The 23,888-nt window shown below is 38.1% G+C and overlaps 1 protein-coding gene across 1 annotated transcript; it reads right to left on the bottom strand.

The window, feature by feature from the left end:
- Nucleotides 1-2,679: 2,679 nt before the first annotated feature.
- On the bottom strand, nucleotides 2,680-22,939 carry FEM1C (fem-1 homolog C). Its single transcript, XM_007119568.4, has 3 exons — nucleotides 22,697-22,939; nucleotides 21,128-21,845; nucleotides 2,680-5,727 (listed from the first exon to the last, which is right to left on the bottom strand). The coding sequence occupies exons 2-3, from the start codon at nucleotides 21,669-21,671 to the stop codon at nucleotides 4,418-4,420; spliced, it is 1,854 nt and encodes a 617-aa protein (XP_007119630.1). The 5' UTR covers nucleotides 21,672-21,845; nucleotides 22,697-22,939; the 3' UTR covers nucleotides 2,680-4,417.
- Nucleotides 22,940-23,888: the final 949 nt, after the last annotated feature.

A 23,888-nucleotide genomic window follows, 5' to 3' on the forward strand; every position in this document is an offset into this window, starting at 1 on the left:
GGCTCACGGGCCCAGCCGCTCCGCGGCACGCGGGATCCTCCCGGACCGGGGCGCGAACCCGGCTCCCCTGCATCGGCAGGCGGACGCGCAACCACTGCGCCACCAGGGAAGCCCTGTTTTATTTTTTAAATCAGACATTCTATATTAAGAAACTAAATTGAGATAATTATTAAAAGCTGAGTTAATTTAGGGAGAGAAAATCTTATTTAAAAGAGCCTTATAATAAACAAAACGTAAGGTAACATGGCACACAGGAACCAATTCACAATTCCCACAACCCCATATTACTCAAGAAAGAACATTCTAAATGTGCAGAGATGGAGGGGAAAAAAGGATATAATAACTTCTTTTTTGGTTCAAATCCTTAAAAATATTCTTAGCCTTATACATTTGCTAAGATTTCCTTTTAAATGTTGGTGGTGGTAGTTGGGAACAACCATAGCACCAAGGGTAAAGAAGACTAACACTTAAAAGGGTCCTGTGAAAACTATGACAAAGCCTGTATTTGTTATGGATAAGTTAATGATTCAAAAGGGGAAAGCCCATACAACTATTTCAATTTATGCCTGGAGTTTAGAAATTATGCATTTTCTGGATCTATTAAAACTTCTTATATTAGGAAACTTACATATAAGGAAAAGACAAGGACTACTTACATTTTATAATTTAAAAGTGATGAAAATAAATTTATAAAATTTACCTTCATAGTAATATATTTATGATATACTTCTGATACTTAATATCAAACTCAGTTAAAAAACTGAGTTAAACCAGTTAAAAAACAAGAGTTAAAAGCAGTCCCTCTCCCATGCATCTCACAACAAAAATCTTCCTGTATCTTTAGTTTCTGTGCTCTTTACTGGAAAAAAAAAATTAGAATAAACTACATGAATCGTCTTTGTTTTTTACATACTAGTATAATAATAAATGCTAACTCGTGAGTTCTAACTGACTATACATTACCAGTAGGTGTTTTTGAGAAAGGAGTCCACTATCATATGCCTTAAGGTAACATCAATCAAGTATTGAGTTAATAAGAATACACTAGTATTTGGCGCAAATTTCATTTTATTAAACCTTACAATGAATGTTGTGGCATATCATTTTCCATTGTGTGACAGTTTATTGGCTGGCATCTGAATACAGTACTTTTTGGAAAAATACACAATGGGAATTGACAAAAGGGAGAGAAACTATTTGTTTAGTGATGTATGAGGGCAAAAAGAAAAAGATGACAACCAATTAATTTTAGTTTCCTTAGTACCTAACTCTAAAATGGTTAAAGTTCCAAGGAATAATGCTGCTGTTACAGTGCACAAGAATACAGTTATTATCTCATCCGGCCCCCACAATTCTGGGGAAATTAAAAGGATTATTACACCTGTAAAATTCAACCTAAGGCTTCTGCTGGGTAATATTATTTTAAAGAGCTACTTTTTCAAACATAACCTCAACAGTCTTCCCAAGTCACAGGAGATGGGGGTCTCGAAAACATTATACATTAAGTCACTTTACAAGTGAGCAATCACTTAAACAGCAAAATCATAATGGGCACCAAATTACCTTTGGCTGATTTAGGCTAATGTCCCTGTCAGATTTATGGATAAGAAAATGACTATTTTTAAAATCTGTAATCCACTTGTCTTTATAATGTAGACTGGCATCTCATCTGAGTAAAATGACCATTTCTTTTACAGAAATGATCAAGAGTGGAACATGTAAAATTCAGCAGGCCTTAACAGGGGATTTTTATGGAATGTAACCAAAACTTATACATTAGCTCCAGCCAACATTACCATGCTACAGTGTACAGCTGAGAGTACAATTAGCTCATTATTAAATTACTCATCTGTTGGTTAAAAAAATAACACAAGCTTAAGTTTTTTTTTAAATTCAGTCTCACAATTTTGTGAATACTTTCTGACAAAGGCCTTAAACAGTGTCTGAGGGCACATTTATGAAACAACCTCCTCTAAAATAAAATGGACAATTTTGAGCTTTTAAACTAACTGATTTTTCAAGAGCTCCTAACATCATTTGGGGAGATGGCAAACAGAGAACTGTATCTTAATTGAAATAAGGCATTTCAGTTATCAAGACTGAGGAATAGTTCTAAGTTATCTATATTCAGTGGTGAGAAAATGCTATGTAAGGAAATCCTTATTTTATACTAGAGTTGCACAATTCAAATTCACCTATATAATAGTGTGAGATGTGCCTTACTATAAGAGCATGTAAGCCCTCCTACCCCCTCCCAAAAAAAGGAATATTAAATCACTTAAAATCCAACTGCTCACCGTTCACCCCAAAATTATTGAGATCAACTAATGTAAATTTACTGTACTTGCAAAGTTTTCCTTTCTTTAAAAAAAAAAGGTTGTTCACGCATATAATTCTTATACCAGAAGGTTAGAGGCAAATGATTTCAAAAATTTATGTCTGATATTTCTAGAATAATTATCTAAATCACAAACTATTCTTAATTTATGTGGCAGTTCAAATATTTCATCAAATTTTCCTATAGTAAACAAGATATTAAAATCTCTTCATCAAAAGGTTGCAGAGCAACCATTTATATCCAAATCACCTTTTTCAATGGTGAAATTAAATACACAACCTAGTAAAATGAGTAAGGATATCTTTTAAAAAATTAAACTTCAATTATTTAACCAGAAAGTAAGTCTAATGCTTTTTTGTTTATTTACTATTCTTCATTACAAGTTTTTTATTGAGTAAAGATGAAATAAACCTAATGTGACTGTTTGCAATGATGACTCCTTAAATACCCCTACATCAACCCTCAGAATAAAATGTCAACACAAAAATCCAAGTGATCAGGCTCATTAAACTCACAGGTAAACTGAGTTTTTCCTCAAACCAATAAGGAGTTTTTTATTCAGAACACTTTCATTAAGACATTTGCAGGGCAAATATGCCATCATAAATTTTATTCTGAATAACAATAAAGTGCTGAATGATAATTACCTGAATCTTTTTTAGTACTTTTCACTTATTTTTTCTTAAGTTAAAAGAGCCCTTTCTGTGGCATTAGCAAAGCTGTGAAAAAAAAAATCCAAAAAAAAACAAAGAAAGGAGGGAGGGAGGGAGGAAAGAAAGAAAAGAAAGGAAGAGAGAAAGAAAAGGAAAGAGAAAAGAAAAGCTAATTTTCAGTAAGGGAAGAGGAAGCACTGCAACCTTTTGTGTTTAATTAGGGTGACAAATAATTGAGACCAAAGTAATTCATGCAAGTTATCTTCAAAGGTATACTTAAGCTTGAAGAAAGAAGGAACACTGTTACTGACCTTTGATACTATGGCAGTAAATTGCATACTAAAAATACCTTAATTATCCTAGATGCCTAGATCTGGCTTGGCAAGCATCATGCCACTGACATGCTTCAGCTCTTTTTTTGTAAATAAAAGTGATTTGCAGTTCAATTACTGAATATTTCAGTGTGACTCGTTAAGCTGTGTGATAAACTTTGAGGTTAAATTTAAGCAAATTCTCTACACCTAATCACATCATCAGCACAAGCAGGACAATGCTGGCGCAGCATGAAAGGTGGGTCACTTTATAAGATTCTTCCTTTTACTGCATGATATATTAAGACGACAGACCTAAATTTCAACTGGGTTAATGAGTTAGAATAGCTTTGTTTCCCAAATTTAGCACACAATAATTTCAGTGGATTAGAGAAAGAAACCTCAGATGTAAAGAAAAAAACAAAAAAAAAGCTTGAGCTCTGGTAGCTAACCTGTAGCTCTAAAAATTGTCATGCTACAAGAGTACTTTCGTAAAATGAACTTTGTAACATACTTAACAGTGTTTCAGAGTTGAAGTTGACCAACTGCTGCATAGAAAATATGCTAACATACAACAGTCAAGTTGAAGCCAGTGCATAGAGAAGATAAAGCACTTATGGTAACTGCAAATGGTAACAAGTCCATAAAGTTTTTACAACCTAACATGGATCCATAAGGGGAAAGAAATTGATAAGTAGAAATGGTTAAGTTAAAAATGAGGTGGAAACAGGGGAGAAGCTCGGAGAAGAGAAGGAAGCACAAAAAAGACCTTCAATTGTATAAAATTCACAAACCAGAAAAGTATAAAGACACCACTGAAAAATGGTTAACTCTGTCCCAAACACCCAACAGCAAACAAAACCAGAATGGATAAGCCTTTGGCAGACAATTTTAGAAATCTGAATATGAGATTACATTTCTCAATAATTCACAAACAATATATTATATGGTATATTTATATTAAATACTGGGAAACCAATCCTGTGAATTTGATGCTTACAATGCTTTAGCCAATGAGAGCACAATGAAATCAAGCTAAATGAATGCTGGTGTTACCACAACAGTGCTCATTTATGAAACACCTGTTACCAATTCGTGCTTCAACAGTCAAATTATCATCTATGAAGTGAAACGAAGGTCTCTAGCTTTTCTGGGATATGCCCTTTATAGTATATTCTATGATTCACTATGACACGAGCAGCAAGACACTGCAATGTGGTATGATTTATAGGCTGGATCAAATTTTTAGCTATTTCCTTCTCATCCAGCAAGTCACTAGCAGTTTGTTTGTGCAAGTTTGTGGCATCAAAATGTGCACCTGATTTAATAAGGAGATTCATGATGTCTGGATGGTTGTTCAGAGCAGCGATATGGAGGGGACTGTTGTCATCCGAGTCTCTGACGTTCACATCAGCACCACATTCTATCAGTATCGCAGTAACTTGCAGAGATGGAAATTTACAAACAGGGTACCGCCCTACACAGGTAGTATTCTTGTCCACAGCCAGATGAAGAGGGCTGAAGTTATTCTTTCCCCTTGGATGCAGCTTAAGAAACCTGTATATAGTTTGCTTTTTGAAATGATCCTGTTCTAGAGTACAAGGAACTTTTTCTAATAAGCAAATCAAGTGCAAAATAATGGAAAGAGCCTTATTTAATTGTAATGGGTCTGCTGGACACTGAGTTTGTTTGATCGCTCGCTCTATTTCAAGGACACTTTTGCACAGTATGCCCATGAGATCATCAAATGTAACAGTGGTGCCCAGCAGACCTTTAGCCCTATCCTGTAGCATAAAAGAGAACAGTTCTGCAAAAGATAATAAGCTGCTGGCGGTCATCGGGCTTAGAGGGTCCAAATTGTTCTGCTGCATATCCAAAGCATACTTCCATAGGTTGATGCATCGTTTGAAATTTCCAGAGTCTGCATAGACAGCGCCTCTATATCTAATATAGTAAGAGGTGTCAGGATGAGAAGGACCGAGAATACGTTCTCTAATTAATAGTGCCTGCATTCTCATCTCATCAGGATCAGCAATAAGACCTTCTAGCTCTTCTGCACTGTTTACCTCCTTGGCATAATCATAAGCCATTATTAGTGTCTGCGGTACTGGTTTGCTAATTATATTAGTCCTATCACTGTACCTCATGTTCATTGCCTTTTTCCAGTATTTCAAAGCCCCAAGGAGATCTCTTTTTTTGTCTACAAATGTAGCTCCCAGAAGCTCTAAAGCATTGATCCTCTCCGTCTTGCTGGTCTGTGCATGGTGAGTCAGGAAATCCACAATATTTGTGTGACCAGTCACACTTGCTGAGAGAAGGGGAGTCATTCCATAACCATCCTTTTCCATCTTGGCACAATACATAAGAAGCATCTTCATGATGTCCAAACTTCCAGATTCTGCGCAGTCATGCAATGCAGTATTACCTTAAGGAGGAGGAAAAAAAGAGATAACATATTTGAGGGACCAGGATACAATGTAATACATATGTATACTTTAGAATCTAAAGAAAAGCAGGCAGCTCCAAGCCACCCTCAATGGGACATACTTTAATTTGATTACAAATAAGAAAAAATGATCCCCAGCACCTAAAACTAATGTCTGACACACAGCAGGGGGAAAAAAAATTGGTTAAATTCTTTGAATAAACAAAATGACAAAATTAGGCATGAAAAGATATTCAAAGTCACTAAATGAAATTCAAAATTAATCCACAGCCTCTTGATAGTTTTCAATAATGTTTTCAAGTGTATATTCTACAACTAAAAACTGACAAAATGAAATTAAACAGCTATTTACAGTTTTGCTGACAGTCACTTAACTTTCTGGGTCAGACTCCACATTTATAAATAAGAAATCTAATCTGTAATACCTAAGCGTCTCCAATTTGATTCTGAGAGTCAGAAATTATTTTTTCAGTATTTCTGATTGCCAAGTGAACCTCAGCTGTTTTAGTCAAAAATCTTGGTAACAAAGTACAATACTTTCTTCAAAAAACTCACATAAGAAAAACAAGTCCACCGAAACCTAACAAATATGTGGGTGGTTCAACATGAACTCTAAAAGGAGACATCTGAAGTGTCCTTTCATAATGGATTATTTCCCACTGTAATTTAATTTTCTTAAACATTCTTTTTAGATGTACTAAATGTTCTAAAACCGTCCGATTCTTCCCACACATGGATTAAAACTGACAATAGACACTGGCACATTAGTAAAAGCCTGTATGGATGGAACATACTAAGACATAACCACTCAAGTTATTTTAGCTACCTAAATTTAATATAAACATTCTACTAATGATCAAAACAGAAATTATCATGCAGACCTTTGATATTTACATACAATGTTTACAGAAAATTTCAACAGTCTTTTTAGGCATGTGTGTGAAAAATAACTAATATAGCTGGCTGAGACAGCTATCTTTAGAAAGACCTGCTTGCAAGGATGGCCCTGGGCTGGCATCCGGAATGTTGTCTGGTAAACAGTTCCAAGATATAAAACTTTCCCTAAATGATAAGGGTGGCTTTTATGCTGACTACATGCTTTCCTTCTGGGACTCTGGAATTTTGCATATGTGCTCAGCAGAGGGTGCTTTGTGACCAGTGCCCAATAAAAACCTGGACATTGAGTCTCTAACCATTCTCTAATCAACCAAAATGGGTTTTCTTGAGCAGGAATATTGCACACATGCATTTCTGTTGCTAAGGGAAGACTGCTCTTTGTGACCTCTCACAGGAAGGAGAGAGCATAAAAAAGCCTGCACAAAGATTCCTCTGGACCCCAACTGTGCCTTTCCTCTTATGATCCAGGTATATGTCCTTATTATATCACTGTAATAAATCTTAGCCATGAGTACAACTGTATGCTAAGTTACCTACAAACATGGGGGTGGCCTTGAGGACCCCTGACACAGGATGTGTACTAGAAAGTTGTTTAAACCTGAATACTTCACGTAACAGATCTACAGATAAAATTCAAAAAAGCGCAAGTTGTAATACATTAGGACTTTAAATTTATTCACAAGTTTATCCTGTTTATTAGTCTTCCATGATATCTATAGGGATTATATTAAAAAATCTGGATATGTTAATTGTGACCCAGGATTCCAATGGACTACAATGGAAGGGTGTCTGATAGAATGTTTTAGCAATGTGTATGGTAACCAACCACTAAGAGAGCCCAGAACTTCTGACTACTAATGTTCATTTGCTCAAAATAATTTCAATTAAACATGACTACTACTAAGTATATTTTTAAAACTCTTTTGAATTATGGATCCCTAATATTCCCATTTTCTCTAAGAAATAGACAATATAATAGAAATATAAAGAGAAGGCTTAGATGGGATTCTTCTCTATTCAGAATAATAAAATCAAGAAAAAGAATGCAGCAAAAGCCAGTCTTTTAAGTAACTGAATTGACGTATTGAAAAAAATGCAGAATATATATATTTTGAATACACCACATACTGAAAAAATGTTCTGTTTTGCTTTGTTTTGTTTTTTAAAGGAATAAGAGACTCTCACATCTAGTATTGGCAGAGGTAACATGATCACCCTCCCAATAAGAACCAGAAAAGCTGAAAACTGCATTTTAAAAAAATCTGTATGACCACCTGTAAGAGATCACAGGGAGACAATATCCAGGAGAATAAAGAAAATTAGTTAAGTAAAGTCCAGAATTTGGGGAAGCTTTCCCCAACGACCTCTACTGATTCTGGAATAGGCAGCTAAAAAACTGGGCAGAGCTTTTGACCTTTCAGGGCTAGAGGAGAAAACTGGAGTCCAAAGCCCATTTAGAAATCCCTATACACTTTAGGTTATAGCTCTGAAGGACTGCTCTCTAGGAGTTAAGGTGAAGTGCAAAGAAACCAGCGTTTACAGGCACTGAAATGCAAGTTAAAATCATCTTGATATTGAATTAAAGTAATCCAGAACTGCTAGTATATATGTAATCAAAAGCCAGAAGCAAATACAAATACTATTTAGATGAAGATATTATCATACTAGAGCTCAAATTATTTTTATATATTCTTCATATATAATGTTTGGTATCCAATCAAAAATAATGGACAGAAGAGAAAACAAGGAACCACAACAGAAAAACCAAGGATAAGAGCTAAGAGAAAAGCCCAACAGAAGAGCTAGATAATACAGTTATCAGACACAGACTTTAAAGTAATAATTATGCTTAGAGTATTCAGATATTTTAAAAAAATTTTGAGAATTAGACAGAAAAGTATAAAATACAGAAAAGAACCAAACGGACATTCTAGAACTGAAAAACTCAATGGGTGGCTTTAAAAGCAGACTACACACAGCTGAATAGAGAATTAGTGAACTAGAAAATTAAGTCAGATGAAAATACATAGAAAGAAGCATGAAAGTGAAAGGATGGAAAAACAGGAGACTATAAGAGACAGAGGAAACGATGTCAGAAGGGGTAACATGCAATTACAGACTAAGAAAATAGGCCCAAAGCAATATTTAAAGAGATAAAGTTTGAGAATTTTCTGAAGCTGATGAAAGATTAACCATAAATTTAATAAGTTTTATAAACAACAAGGATAGACAAAAAGAAAGCCACACTGAGGCACTCTACAGCAGAACCATTAAAAACTAAGGACAAAGAGACAAATCTTAAAACCAAAGAATAGGTGGAAATGACCTGCAAAAGAACAACAATTAGACTGACAGCAAAGTTCTCATCAGAAACAAGAGAAGCCTTAAAGCACTAAAGGAAAATAAATGCCAACTTAGAATTCTGTGAAGTAAAGGACCGTTTTAGGTGAGAAAGAAAAGATGAGCCACATGGAAGCCTGGAAAGGAGAGTATCAACATTGACAGAAAGGGTAAATTTGTGAGATATCTAAATAAATATTGACGTTAAAAATAATATCTTGTAACAGGGTTTGAAACACATATAGAAGAAAAATGCTTGACAGCAAGAGCATAAAAGTGAGGGTAATTGGAGTTGAAGTATTCTAAGATTTCTGCCTTGCTTGGAAAGAGGTAAGTCAAAGTAGTACTTTGATAAGTCAAAGTAGTACTATCTAGAGTAACCACTAAAATAATAGAGAGTATGCATGCATATAATTACAATATATCCTCTAATATAGAGAAAAAATGAAAAATAATCCAAACAAAGACAGATACATAGCAAGATAGGTAGACAAATAAAAATCAGTAAGTAGCTAGGAGATTAAAGCCCAAATATATAAGTAGTTACATTAAATACAAGCAAATTAAATGTTCCATTAAAAGACAAAAACTGTCAGACTGCAAATACAAACACATAGAACTCAACTACATGCTGCTTACAAGAGAAATACCTTAAATGTAAGGATAGAAAAAGGCTGAAGTGAAAAGATGAAAAAATATATATATTTTATGCAAACATTAACCCTAAGAAAGCTGTCTGATATTAAAATATCACATTAAGTAGACTTTAAAACAAAATGCAACAGATAAACATTTTATAATGACATAAAATTCAAAACAACAAAGATATAATTCTAAATTTGTTTTCTCCTAAAAACAGCAAAATAAATAAAGCAAAAATCAACAGAACTACAAGGAAAATCAGATAAATCCACTCATAATACATTTGAACACACCTTTTTCAGTTTAGAAGACCAAAACCAATAAGGATATTGAAAATTAACTGAACACTCTAGAATTTAATTTTTTTCTAAGGACACACGGAGCATATACAAATGCTGACTACATTCTGGGCCATAAAATGAGACTCACACAAATGTCAAGGGACTGAAATCACTGAATATGTTCTAAGTCCACAATACAAGTTAGATTAAAAACAAACAAGTGAAAAAAAAAAAACACCTTATAAAAATCTCCACATATTTGAAATTTAAACATATACTTCTAAATAGCCCACGGGTCAAAGAAGGAATCCCAATGGAAAGTAGAAAATATTTTTAGCTGGATGATAATAAAAACGTTAAATAAAAAATCTTGTGGGATATGGCTAAAACTATGCTTAAATGTACATTAGAAAAGAATGGCGTTTTGAAAAAACAGCTAAGTTTCCATCTCAAGAACTTATAGGGGAAAAACAATATATTAAACCTAGAGAGACTAGAAGCAAATAATAAAAAGCAGCAATAAATGAAGAAAAAAGGTACCAGTATGCTAGCACGGCATTTTTTCCCCTAAATTGTATTAACTATTGCGAACTTATATTAATAACTTTGCAAAGTAGAGAAGATAAACTTGTTCTACAAACAAACCAGAGAAATTGGTAGTAAAATAAAAACCCATGTCTCCCAATTGCCATTTCGGTGTATTGCTCATTACTAAGGTCATTTTAAATGCTAGTCATACTACACTCCAGTGAATAAGTTATTTCTAATATAAACCAAGCCTCATAATAAAACTTCCACCAATCATATTACTTTCCAGCTCAAAAGCTTTCATGCTTCCTCTAAAGAAATAGCTGAAAATCTTTAAGATTTCAAAATTCTACAGCATTGATTCTCAAAGCACTATCTGTGTGAGGATGAGAAAGCAACAAGGCAGAAATCTATAGTTTTAGAAGGCATTTCATGTGAAGTAAAGCTTAATCTTGGTAGTGGGAATACACATAAGAAGACATACTATGGAAAATAGATTTTTTAAAAAGAGAAATATTTCCCTAACCTACCTCTCTAGCCTCATTTCTTGTCATCTCCAGTATGAATGCTGCTCTGTGAAACTAGCCCAGGAGCCAGCAAACTTCTTCTGTAAAGGGCTAGATAGTATTCCAGCTTTTGCAGTCCATAAGGTCTCTGTTGTAATCACTCAACTCTACCATATAACAAAAAGTATCCATAGGCAATTGGTTAAATTAATGGACACGGCTGTTTTCCAACAAAACTTTAATTATGGACATTGAAATGTGGCTTTTGTGTAATTTTCACATGTCATGATATATTATTCTTCATTTGATTTTTTTTTTCAACCATTAAAAAATATAAAAAATATACCTTAGTTCTCAGGCAGTACAAAAACAGGGGGTGGGCAGGATGTGACCCCTGGGCCAGAGTTTGCCAACACCTTCTCTAACCCACAAGACATCATCAATACCAGCCATACACAAGGCAAAGAAACTGCTTAGGCTTCCCATCACTGTATTCTAAGTTACCTCTCCCAGCCCCTGGAATAGTACCGCTTACTTCCACCTCCATGCCTCTTCTCTTAATTTTCCTGTCAATATACTCTTTTTTCTTTGCTTTTTAACTTCTTTTCCTCCAAGTTGCACCAGAAATTTCAGCTGCTCAAAGAGGCCTTCTTGGTTATACTATGTCAATTTATCATTTTGAGAATGCCTGGTGAATAAATGTTTCATTCATCCTGGTAAGTACTCATGTTATATCTACTATTATAATCTTATGTAATACCTTACATAATATGTTAGTGCTTCACAAGTAGGTTTTCTTACCTAAACTGTCTATTCCTAAAGTACACAGAAGCCTATGTTATATTTCCTTTATATCCCAGATAGCGGTTAGCACAATATCAAAGCTAAGGTAGATTCTTAAATTTTTAATACTTGATATCACAAAAAATGATTCAAATAAGGACAAAATAACTTTAAAAAGTAAAATCTTAGGGCTTCCCTGGTGGCACAGTGGTTAAGAATCCGCCTGCCAATGCAGGGGACACGGGTTCGAGCCCTGGTCCAGGAAGATCCCACATGCTGCCGAGCAACTAAGCCCGTGCACCACAACTACTGAGCCTGCGCTCTAGAGCCCGTGTGACACAACTACTGAAGCCCGCATGCCTAGAGCCCATGCTCTGCAACAAGAAAAGCCACCGCAATAAGAAGGCTGTGCACTGCAGTGAAGAGTAGCCCCCGCTGGCCGCAACTAGAGAAAGCCCGCACGCAGCAACGAAGACCCAATGCAGCCAAAAATAAATAAATAAAATAAATTAAAAAAGTAAAAAAAAAAAAGTAAAATCTTAGAAGGAGGGGATCACCTTTATTACTCTAACAGGTTAAGTATATAACCGCCACACTTTCATGCCCTGGAAGCCCTAAAAAATTTCTGAATTATAACCTAGACCATTACTTAAAAAAAAAAAACCAATACAAAACAAAAGCATAATTTTACAGCAACTATGTCATGTCTCCAAGTGTCTTCACATAGTATATTTTGATAAAGTTGTAATCAGAAAATATACAACTGCTTCCTGCTTTTCACCTACATCTTAGTCATTTTGTCATGTTCCATGTATATAGTCTACATGAACTATTTACATAGATACTACATAATCATTCTTAATGGCTTTATGGTTAAAGTTCAAGTAAGGAGGCATGCCAAATTTACATAAACACTTCTCTGTTGATGGACATCTGCATTCCTTCAGAATTTTCACTATTAAAATTAATGCCTAAAAAACTATAAGGACAGATAACAGACCAGTGATTGCCAGAGGGTGGGTGCTGAGAGAATGGTTAACTGCAAAGGGGCATACAGGAAGTTTTCATTCCACCTTTATTGTAGTGGTGGTTAAATTACAGTTTATGTTTTTCAAAACTTAGAGAACTAGGCTTCCCTGATGGCGCAGTGGTTGAGAATCCGCCTGCCAATGCAGGGGACACGGGTTCAAGCCCTGGTCCAGGAAGATCCCACATGATGCAGAGCAACTAAGCCCACGTACCACAACTACTGAGCCTGCGCTCTAGAGCCTGTGAGCCACGACTACTGAACCCGTGTGCCACAATTTACTGAAGCCCGCACGCCTAGACCCCATGCTCTGCAACAAGAGAAGCCACTGCAATAAGAAGCCTGCACACCTCAACGAAGAGTAGTTCCCACTCGCCACAACTACAGAAAGCCCACGCGTAGCAACGAAGACCCAACACAGCCAAAAAAAAAAAAATTGTGGTGATGGCTGCACAAATCTGTGACCATACTAAAAACCAATGATGGGTGGTTTTTAAATGTGTGAATGGTATGTGAATTATGTCTCAAAGCTGTTTTAAAATCAAAGTACTTGTTTTTTAGTAAAGTATAAGGTTTGACTGATAGAAACAGCAGTTAAAAGGTCTTTTATCATAACAGATTTGTCTGGAAATGCACAAAAACAGTTCTCATTGTAACAGGGAAGAGCCAATTTTGACTCCATGTTGGATCTGTTTCTTTGACTTTAGACTTTGCTTTTCGTTGCTTTTGTTATTATAATCATACATAATTGCCTGCCTCAGGGAACCCTACCCACCTGTGAATGGCTACAAGAAAAAAGAAATTAACACATCCCCTCCTGGAGGCTGGCCATTCCAGGAGATGTTCTCCAAGACTGATGGCCGTTTTTACTTTACTTCCTCCCCACCTCTCCCTCTCTATTCTGCCTTTTTACTTTACTTCCCTCTGATTCTGTAAAAAAAACTGGCATCCAGACCCCATATCGTGTTTTTTTGGGGGACCCTAGTCTGCCATCTCCTCGGTCTGCCGGCTTTCCGAATAAAGTGGTACTCCTTGCCTCAACACCTCGTCTCCCGATTTACTGGCCTGTCATGCGGTGAGCAGAGTCAGCTTACACGACAGCTCCAGCTCGCTCATCATCCCTCCTCTTCAGCCTGCTGTGCTTGGCATCCATTCTTCTACCTTGCAGCTGGGGCTAAGCCGAGTCTTTAAGAGAGGTCCACCTATAAACATGGGGGCCGAGGGGGAGGGGTGCAGTTCAACTGCATAACAAGGCTGATTCCAAGCATTTCACTCCTGGAATAGCTAATTGGTATGTGTTAAGGGAGCAGGTGGGAAGGGGTAAAGAGGAAAACTTTAGGATATCAAAGGAGCACTACAAGGTTCCTCTGCTCAGAATATTTCCCTTCCCCATGTATGCTGTAACACCAGAGATACTCAAGTACAAGAGTTTGAAAAAAAAAAGAATCAAAAATAGGATAAAAAACTACTGGTATCAAGATTACCACGTGCCTTCCCTTCATCAATTCTTTATATAAGGCAGTGAGCTAGGAACACAGAGAAATTTAACAATACAGGTCCTTGAGCTCACTACAAAGTTAAATGCTAAAAGATGCTCAAGATGCATTCATGTGACTCGACGAGGACTTGCCTTTGAAATGGGTCTTGATAGCAAGCAGAATTTTCAAAGCTAAGATCTGAGCTAAGGGATCAGGACTAAATTCAACTAATAATAGTATAATTTGATGAAAATTATACAACATAAGTTGATGAAAACATCAACATTACAATTCAGACTTACATTCTAGTTCAGACTCTCTATTCAACCTGCAGCTCTACCCAAAGGTAGGGAAAAAAGAGGAAAAGAGATATTTTAATCAAATTTGCATCCATGTGACTTCTTTACCTGGGCCTCTCCCCAACTCTTCCACCTCTATCTTCCAACACATACATTCCCGATGTCTCAGTAGCATAAATCTTTAGAATGCCATGGGCTTCCTAAATTTTCTTTTAAACAAATTTAATTAATCAATGTGATTAAAATCTCATAAAGATGAACTCAGTGAGGTAACTATATGTAGCTAAAAGATCAGTAAGTAAAACTTAACCTCTGCCTTAAGTTTGTGTTGCTGGGGATGACTCTGAAATAGCAGTAGTGTTCAGGATTTACTCATTTTCACCATCTTCAGTTCAATTTTGTGAGGACACAGTTTACAATCCAATCTTCAGGGATAGAAGTACACAATAGATATTTCCCTACTGCACTCAATAGACACATCATCTACAGCTTAGTTTCCCCAACTAGGATGCCAAGTTTCCCTGAAGACACAGAGAAAGTGTGCCAGGAGATACAGGAGGGAAAATGATGAACAAGAAACAACTTGCAGGAGCAACTTGATCAGGGATTAAAATGTTAATGAATTCAACTAGTTAAACATTATTATTATAACAAAATAAGTATGGAATGTTACAGAGTAGAAAGAAATTATAAATCCCTCTCTTTCACCCTTCCCTGCTAGTAGGTGTGTTCTGAGGTAACCAAGAGCTGAGCTAGACTTCTCAAAGAAGAAAAAGAGAATTTCAGCTTCCAACACTCTCAGTCCTGAAGTATACAAATAACCTACCTACATGACAATAGTCATTATCTTTGTCCATTCTCTTAATACCAATCATTCTTAATTTACAGTGGAGATGTTCTTACATGAAATTCCTTTGGATTTACAGTGGATAAGAGAAAAAAAGGATTTCTATTTTTTTAACATTCTCTTGACTGAAATACATCTATATCCTAAACTGCCTATACTATAGGAGAGAAAGAATGCCTGGGGTTTGCAAACAAAAGGAGGGAGAAATATATTTTTTAACAAATATTGGCAAATGTGGATAAATGTTGAAGCAAGGTGATAAATACATAGTGGTTCAAAGTATTCTTCTCTCTACTTTCTCCACTTACATATAAGTTAGAAAATTTCCATAATAAAGAGGCAAATAGGGGCTTCCCTGGTGGCACAGTAGTTAAGAATCCACCTGGTGGGCTTCCCTGTTGGCGGAGTGGTTAAGAATCCACCTGCCAATGCAGGGGACAGGGGTTCGAGCCCTGGTCTGGGAAGATCCCACATGCCACGGAGCAACTAAGCCCTGTGTGCCACAACTACTGAGCCCGCGTTCCTAGACCCCGTGTTCTGCTACAAGAGAAGCCACCGAAAGGAGAAGCCCACGCACCACAAAGAAGAGTAGCCCCTGCTTGCCGCAACTAGAGAAAGCCCGCACACAGCAATGAAGACCCAATGCAGCCAAAAATAAATATTTAAACTAAATTAATATAAATAAATAAATAAATAAAACCAAGGTTAAAAAAAAAAAAGAATCCACCTGCCAATGCAGGAGACACAGGTTCGAGTCCTGGTCCAGGAAGACCCCACATACCATGGAGCAACTAAGTCCATGTGCCACAACTACTGAGCCTGCACTCTAGAGCCCGTGAGCCACAACTACTGAGCCCGCGTGCCACAACTACTGAGCCCGCGTGCCACAACTACTGAGCCCGCGTGCCACAACTACTGAAGCCCGCACACCTAGATAGAGCCCTTGCTCACAACGAGAAGCCACTGCACTGCAACAAAGAGTAGCCCCCACTTGCCACAACTAGAGAAAGCCTGTGTGCAGCAACGAAGACCCAGTGCAGCCATAAATAAATAAATAAATAAATAAATTTATTTTTTAAAAAGAGGCAAAAAACTGCCTGATCTAGCTCTCTCAAACCCTTTTAAAGCTAACCATACTTACGAGCCTACATGGTTTTCTCCCATTTCTAAGCTCCTATAGAGTTCTACCTGTACCACTCACTTTTCACAATCACTGTCTTAATGTCTTCATGTACCTATTTCTGTACTACAAGGACCAGAAAACACAGTCCTTGCCATGAAAGAGTTTATAATCTTTCCTCTCTTTAAATGCAACACATTCATTCAACAAACTCATTTACCAATTGCCCCCTGTGGGCCAGATTACTCTTTCTAACACAGGGATACAAACACCAGGTCTCTAGCCTCAAAGAGCTCACAATGTAACAGAATTAGAATGTACTAAGATGGGTTCCTCTAAAAAAAAAAAACAAACACCTCAGTCGTTCCTCTGCTGAAAACATTCACTGACTTACCTACCACTGCATAAAGAATAAAGTCAAACTCCTTTACCTGGAAGTCAACGTCCTTTTATACTCTAGCCCTGACTGCCCTTTGGTCCAAATATGCTACTTTCCAATTTCTGTACCCTCCAAGCATATTTCTCAATGTGCCTTTCCTTATGCCATTTCCTAAGCCTTAAAAACTGGATCAAATCCCTTCTGCAGATCTCAACTCCAACACTCCTTTCAAAGCCCAGTTAACTCCATGAGGCCTTTCCAGTCAGTACACTCTTCCAAAATCCTATATAATGAATTTATACCATTCCTTTAGTGGTGAACAAATGTGATGTACTGTATCTTTTCATAGCCTCCACAATGTCCAACACAATATCTGGCCTACAGAAAATGCACAGGAATTATCCTATTACTAACTTACTTAATTACCTTGGGTATCTAAAATAATTGACCCATGCGTGAGGATAGCCTGTCCTCGGGGGCCAGTCTCCCCAATCCCAACTCAAAGAGCTGTTCTATATAGGTCTGTAGTACTCAACCAATCACTTTCAGGTGCTCAATTTCCAGTCGAATTTGGGTGTAAAAGCAGAATTGAGGGTTTAAGTAACTTTTCCATAGATCTGCAAAGTCCTATTCTGAGTCAAAACATAAACAAACAAACAAAAAAACTCAAATAAAAAAGAACCAAAGAAAGCCAAAGATGACTATAACCGTGAAGTACTGAGATCAGTGTGATGGCCCTAAGATGGGCTTGTCTAATCACTCCTGATTTGAGGTCTATATTTAAACAGCAACCAACTTTCTTGTCTCAAAAATCAACTGTTGTGTTAAACTGGAGCAGCATTTCTAAATATCTCAGTTTTTCTCCCCCTTTTGAATGGCATGGGAAAAAAAGGAACCCACTGTCCCCTCAGGTAATGAGTTAGTTGGGGATAAAGTATTTCCAAAAATCTAAGACAAGAAAGCACTACTGCTGCATTTCCCATAGTGTGGTTTAAGTATCTGCTTATGAACCTGTCTCTCCAAACAAGCCATGAGCTCCTGAAGAGCAGGGAATTAAGGACTGGATATCTTGTCTTACTCATCTTTGTATATCCTAAGTCAAACAGTCTGGCACACTCAAGGGACTCAATAAATGCTCTCTCAATTAATGAATGAATTCCACCTTAGGTTAAAACATGTTCAAAATGCCAACAGCCTGTTAAAAAGTAATGGAAAGAAGTTAGATAATATATTCAAATGCCAACTGCCTGTTAAAAAGTAATGGAAGGTAGAAGTCACATGCATTTTATATTTAATCAAACCAAGCATAATCTACTGACATTTTCCTTCTTCAGAACCACTTCCAACAGTTTACATATAAAATTTCCTAAGAAATTATTCCATTTATCCCTCATCCTATCAGTCTTTTCCATTTTTTGCATGGTGATAAAAATGTGGGAAAAAAAATCCTTTCTTGACACTCTACCGTATCCTTCTCCAGTGTTCCTGCCTCAGTTTCAAATAGTTCCTGTTTTTTTATTACCCCCCAAACCCATAAAATAAAAACAAATCTGAAAAGTCAATGAGGGAGTAATTATCAAAGAATGGAAGCTTCAGGACCAGAGTGGGGGAGGTACATACATACTTTAATCTGCCCCCAATATTTTTTTTCCCCCAATATTCTTTAAGACTCACTGTCAAATTTAAAAGGCACTATGCAAAAGTTAAAGTACTGCACACAAAGTGATATATTATATACACATATAACACACATGTATGTATTATGTATATATATGTATGTATATAAAACTGAAGCTATATGAAAACAATTTTTGGTATAAAATTGTTTTCTCTTATGTTATGTGTACTTCTTTAAACAGCATAAATACTAGATACTGAGGTAAAAAAAGAAAAAACTCTAGAATTAGCCAGAAGAGGGAGTATACACATCCTCAAGTACAAAACTATATGATGATGGTGTTAAAAGGTTTTATTACCTCTGAAATAGCAAAGGTAATCAAGTTAAATATTGTTCACAGTTTACTAAGGGAAAACGCTCACTAAAATATGGGCTATTTACAGTATAGTTCTCCCATACATTTTATCTCTAGAAGTATAAAGAACTTTGAAAAAGAGAAGGGAAAATAGTACCAGTACTAATCTCTCCAATGACCTAAGTTTAAAACATGCCCCAATTTGATTTAAATATGTGAGTTTATCAACAATCTCTACATCATTAGGCTGATGAATAAAAAGCCCAAAACAAACTAAAAATTCAACAAGGCTAAACATGCAGCCATACCTTTTTAACCCTTTCTCTTCTAGGTATGATTTCAAAGCATTCCCAATACTAACATGGTCAATTAAGCAGTGATTTGTTCTTTTAAAACAAACATTCTTTAAAAGAATGGTGATTGTTTAAAAAAAAAAGTCATGCTGTCCTTTTACCCAACACCTACATCAAAGATAATCAGAAACAATAAAACATTTATAAGAAAGAATGTTTACAGAAACATTTCTTATAGTGAGAAGGCAGAAGCAATGTAAAACTCCATTAGTAGAAGAGTATGCAGCTACTGAAATTAAAGAGCTATAATTAATGACATTAAGGATAACATTTATTAAGCTAAAAAACAAGTACAGAAGAGCATATAAAATAAAATTGCATACATATATCTAAATGCAAAATTCAGTATCTTTGGGAGGATTATCTCTAAGTGCTGGAATTTCGTGAGATTTTTATATTTCCTCAGGAAAAAAATTTACAAAAAATCACGAGGCTGTATCATTTTTATGACAAACCTTTTTAAAAAAGATTATACTAACTTCAGTAAATATGTCCAGTAACTATGTGGTGCCCCATAACTGTGTGGTTTAGCCACTCTGAGAGGCAATCAGTCACTATCACAATGATAAATGCACATTCACTTTGATTTAGCAATTAAACTTACAGGTATTTATAATACAGCTATTTTCACACAAGTGTGCAAAGCCACAGATTTGTTCAAGAATATTCACAGCAGCATTGTTTATTTTGGATGTGACCTGTCTGTCAACAGGGACTAGATAAATTATGCACACTCATACAATGAAATACTGTGTAGCCATGAAACAGAATGAGGTAGCCACGTGTGTTGGAGTTGAATGACATTCAAGATAAAGTGAAAAAACAGAGAAAGAACAGTATATCAATTAACAAAGAAGAAAGAGGGAGAGATATACAGACAAGTATACTTGTATTTGCATAGACTATCTTGAGGACACACAAAACACTGTAAACAATGGTAGCTGGTGGGTTGGAGGTCTAGAAATGAAGGGTGTTAAGACTTATTTTTCATACTAAACACTGTAAACCAATTTGTATCGTGTGATTTTTTTTTTACCATGTATGTATGCTCCTTTAAGTTTTATAGTTTTTTAATATTACGCAGTGAATTACTCTGCTGTTGTATAAACAAATATGTTTAAGGAAAATAATGTTAATGCTAAGTATTAATATTATACTATCAAAACACTTGTTTTTAAGGGTTAAAAAAATCCTAAACTATCATCTGAACAGTATACACGACCATAAACCTGAACTCTTCTTCTGGACAAAGATGTTTACATTGTTGCTAGTCAGCAAATCCACATCTGCTTAACCTAGTCCTTGTTTTGCTCTGGGCATTGTAGCAGTTTAAAAAAATCTGTTCTCTCTCTTGCTATATTTAATGAAAGGATTTTCTATTGGCCACACAGTAAGTATGGAATAAGGGAACAGATTTTCTCCTTTTCATTGATATTAATCCTTCTAGGTCAGTATGGCCTAGCCGTCCCTGACAGAATAACAAATGAAATGCCTACCTAAGACAAACATGACAATGACTCACTAAATATAGTAGTTTCTACTCCAGGGGTATTCTAAGAAAATAAAACTAAGAAAAATATATTAAATCAAAGTATAATCTTAAGTAAACATAAGTCTAATGGCTCAGATCAACTGCCACTAACATGCTCTAAACTTTGGGGAACCCACTACCCATGAATTGGAAGTTACTCCACATAAAGAGAGAAAATGTTGCTTAACACAGTGATAGAGGTCTTTTTTTAAAATCACATTTGTCCCATGTATTATCAAATACCAAAGAAACAATCAACAAGGTTATACTGGAAGGGATACCTAATCAAAATAGGTCTGTAAGTGTTGGCTTACTCAACACTGCTTATAATTATGTATCAAACTTCCTGAAAATAAGTGGTAAACACTTAAAAATTAAAATGAATATGAACTCACCTTTAACACTTTTTCTATTAACATCTGCCCCCTTTTCAAGTAAATACTGAGCAATCTCTTTGTGTCCTTTGTAACATGAGATCATCAAGCATGTATGCCCATGTCGGTTTGACACTTCCAAATCAGCTTTGTGTTCTACCAGGTACTTGACTATTTCCAAATGGCCATCGAAACAGGCAGCTCGAAGAGGAGTTGAATTGGTTAAAGTCGTGTTGTTGACAGACGCTCCATGATGTAACAAAGACTGAACCACCTTCAGATGTCCTGCTGCAGAAGCGGCCCACAAAGGGGGAGCCCCCTCAATGGTTTCGCCATCAAAATTGACCGAGCCCCCGACTTCTATGGAGGCACTGCACTGCTCTAGGAGAAATTCCACCATGTCAAGGTGCCCATACCTGGCGGCCATCAAGAGTGGGGTGGCCCCATTTGTTTTTTCAGAGATCAAGGAGGAAACCTCCTCTTTAGATTTGCTTGCCAACAATTTGGTGAGAAGCCGGAGTTTGCCATCTCGAGCTGCGTTAAATACTGCTGTCTTTAGATCCATTTATGTCCAGTTGAGAGGCTGTGCTTTATTTATCCTTCAGAGCAAAGCTCCAGCTTAACTCTATTGACACAGGCAAGGGTTACAGGAACCAAAGTTCAATGTTAATCACGGCGCCCCAGAACGGATGTAGGTTCTGTCTATTGCCATCCAACATATGACAACCAGAGCACCAAACTAGAGAAAGAAAAAAAAAAAAGTAGCGGTTTTGAAATTTCCACAGGTAAAGGCGAAAACACTAGGTTTTCTTAATTTTTACTCCTGGGGGCGGGGGGAGCCACACTTTAGGGACTACTCCGCCTCCCCAAAAAAGGTGGGAAAGAAGAATACAAAAAAGATACACACAGAGACGCAAATGTTATGGTGGGAGACAGTCTCTTCTCTGTATACGGTAAATTTAAACACTACAGGCAACCGGTTTTCTCGCCTCCTAACCAGCCAAGCTTTGGGCTACTTTTGCTTTGCACACGCCCAGAGAGAGTACAACCGAAAGAAGCAGGAGACGCGGGTGCAGAAATGTTTCCCTTTCTCACATCTGCAGAGGAGAGCGGGCCAAGGGCGCGAGGCTGCAAGGCCTCGCTGTGGCCAGGATGGCTTTCGAGAAGGAACAAAAAAGGTCGGACCCAACAAACCGCGGCCAGCTAACGCCAAAACCCTAACCCGAAAGGTTCTCTCTCCTTTAAAACTACTCGAGGCTCTCAGGAAATCCGGCTGCCTTTTAGCTAACTTCGCCCGCCCCATTCTGATCCCCCACCCCGCCCCGCAAAGGGGTCCGTAGGTTCCCCAAACCACAGCCGCCCCTACACAACCTTCACCTCTACCTTTTCCCGATAGGGGCAGCCCCCTCCCCAAGCTCCTCCATCGACCACGACCCCCTCCCGCAGGCCGACCAGCCTGTGGCCTCCAGCCCACTGCCCGCCTTCCGCTCCAGCGAGCGCCCTCCTTCCCCTTCCCGCCCAGGCCTCCCCGCGGGAGCCTCAGGCCGCGGCCCGGGCTCGGCCGACCGCCGCCGCCGCCTCCTCCACTACCTGCCAGGGGGCTAGTTCTCCCCGCCGCCGCCGGCCGCTCGGGCTCGGGCTGCCCCCTCAAAAAGAGACGACTGTCCGCGCCGCCATCCAGACCGCCCAGCTCCGCCTGCGGCCGCACAGCTCCTCCATACCCCGCGCCCCACAGGAATGAATCCGGCCGGCGCGCTCGCCCCGCCCCGCCGAACTGCCTCCCGCCCTCCCAGTCTGCGCGGGCTGCAGCGGCTGCAGCAGCAGCCGCGGCGGATGGTGTAATGGACTGCGGCCGGGGGCCGGACGTGCCAGAGAACTGCTTCACATCACCGACGCGGCAGCCTAGCAATTGGGCCGGGGGAGGGCGGCGGCTGCCGCGAGCAGCCGCCTAGGGGCGGGGCGGGGCGGGGCGGGGCGGGGCGGGGCGGGGCGGGGCCACGCCGGAGGCAGCCGCCGGAGGTTGGCTGAGAGGCTGCCGAGGTCTCGGGGGCTGCTCCACGCTCCACCTTTCGGGGCTCTGGTTTCGGGTACCTTTGGGTCCCAAGGCCATAACCCCTAGAGGGGTGGTAGCCATTATTTCTTTCTCGCAGACATCAACTCTCTCAAAGTAGTCTCTTCTAAGGCTCCTTCCTTTGGTGGGCCCTGGAATATACCGAGCTCGTTGTGAGGCCCCAAAAAAGCAAAACAAGAAACACGCGACAAACTTGAGAAAAAGATTAGTTTTGGAGGCTGCCAAACATGGCTTAGTATTTAAAAATATGAACTCTAAAAAAATATAAAGCTACAAGGAATGATAAAGCTTAACAGCTGTGTAAGTCAACAAGGTCAAGTTCTTCACTCTGAACAGTAAAACCAGGAAATGAGAGGAAGCTAAAAAGTTAATATAGGGCTTCCCTGGTGGCGCAGTGGTGCAGGGGACGTGGGTTCGTGCCCCAGTCCGGGAGGATCCCACATGCCGCGCAGAGGCTGGGCCCATGAGCCATGGCCGCTGAGCCTGTGCGTCCGGAGCCTGTGCTCCGCAAAGGGAGAGGCCACAGCAGAGAGCGGCACGCGTACCGAAAAAAAAAAAAAAAAAAAAAAAGTTAATATAAATGAAAAGAATTACTACTTAGTACAGCAGGAAATAAACTTGTGGAATTCATGACGTTAACACATGGGATGTTTTAAACTAGGTTGAGGAAGAGTTTAAATATGTTTGGAGACTTAACACCCACAGTGAATC

The sequence above is a fragment of the Physeter macrocephalus genome, chromosome 8 (assembly GCF_002837175.3).
Source record: "Physeter macrocephalus isolate SW-GA chromosome 8, ASM283717v5, whole genome shotgun sequence".
Classification (NCBI taxonomy): Eukaryota; Metazoa; Chordata; class Mammalia; order Artiodactyla; family Physeteridae; genus Physeter; species Physeter macrocephalus.

Excerpts from the sequence above, each read along its gene's own strand:
- FEM1C (XM_007119568.4), bottom strand. The coding sequence starts at position 21,671 with ATGGATCTAAAGACAGCAGTATTTAACGCAGCTCGAGATGGCAAACTC. Across the intron at positions 5,728-21,127 it reads TAATAGAAAAAGTGTTAAAG|GTAATACTGCATTGCATGAC; the intron begins GTGAGTTCATAT and ends CTCCTCCTTAAG.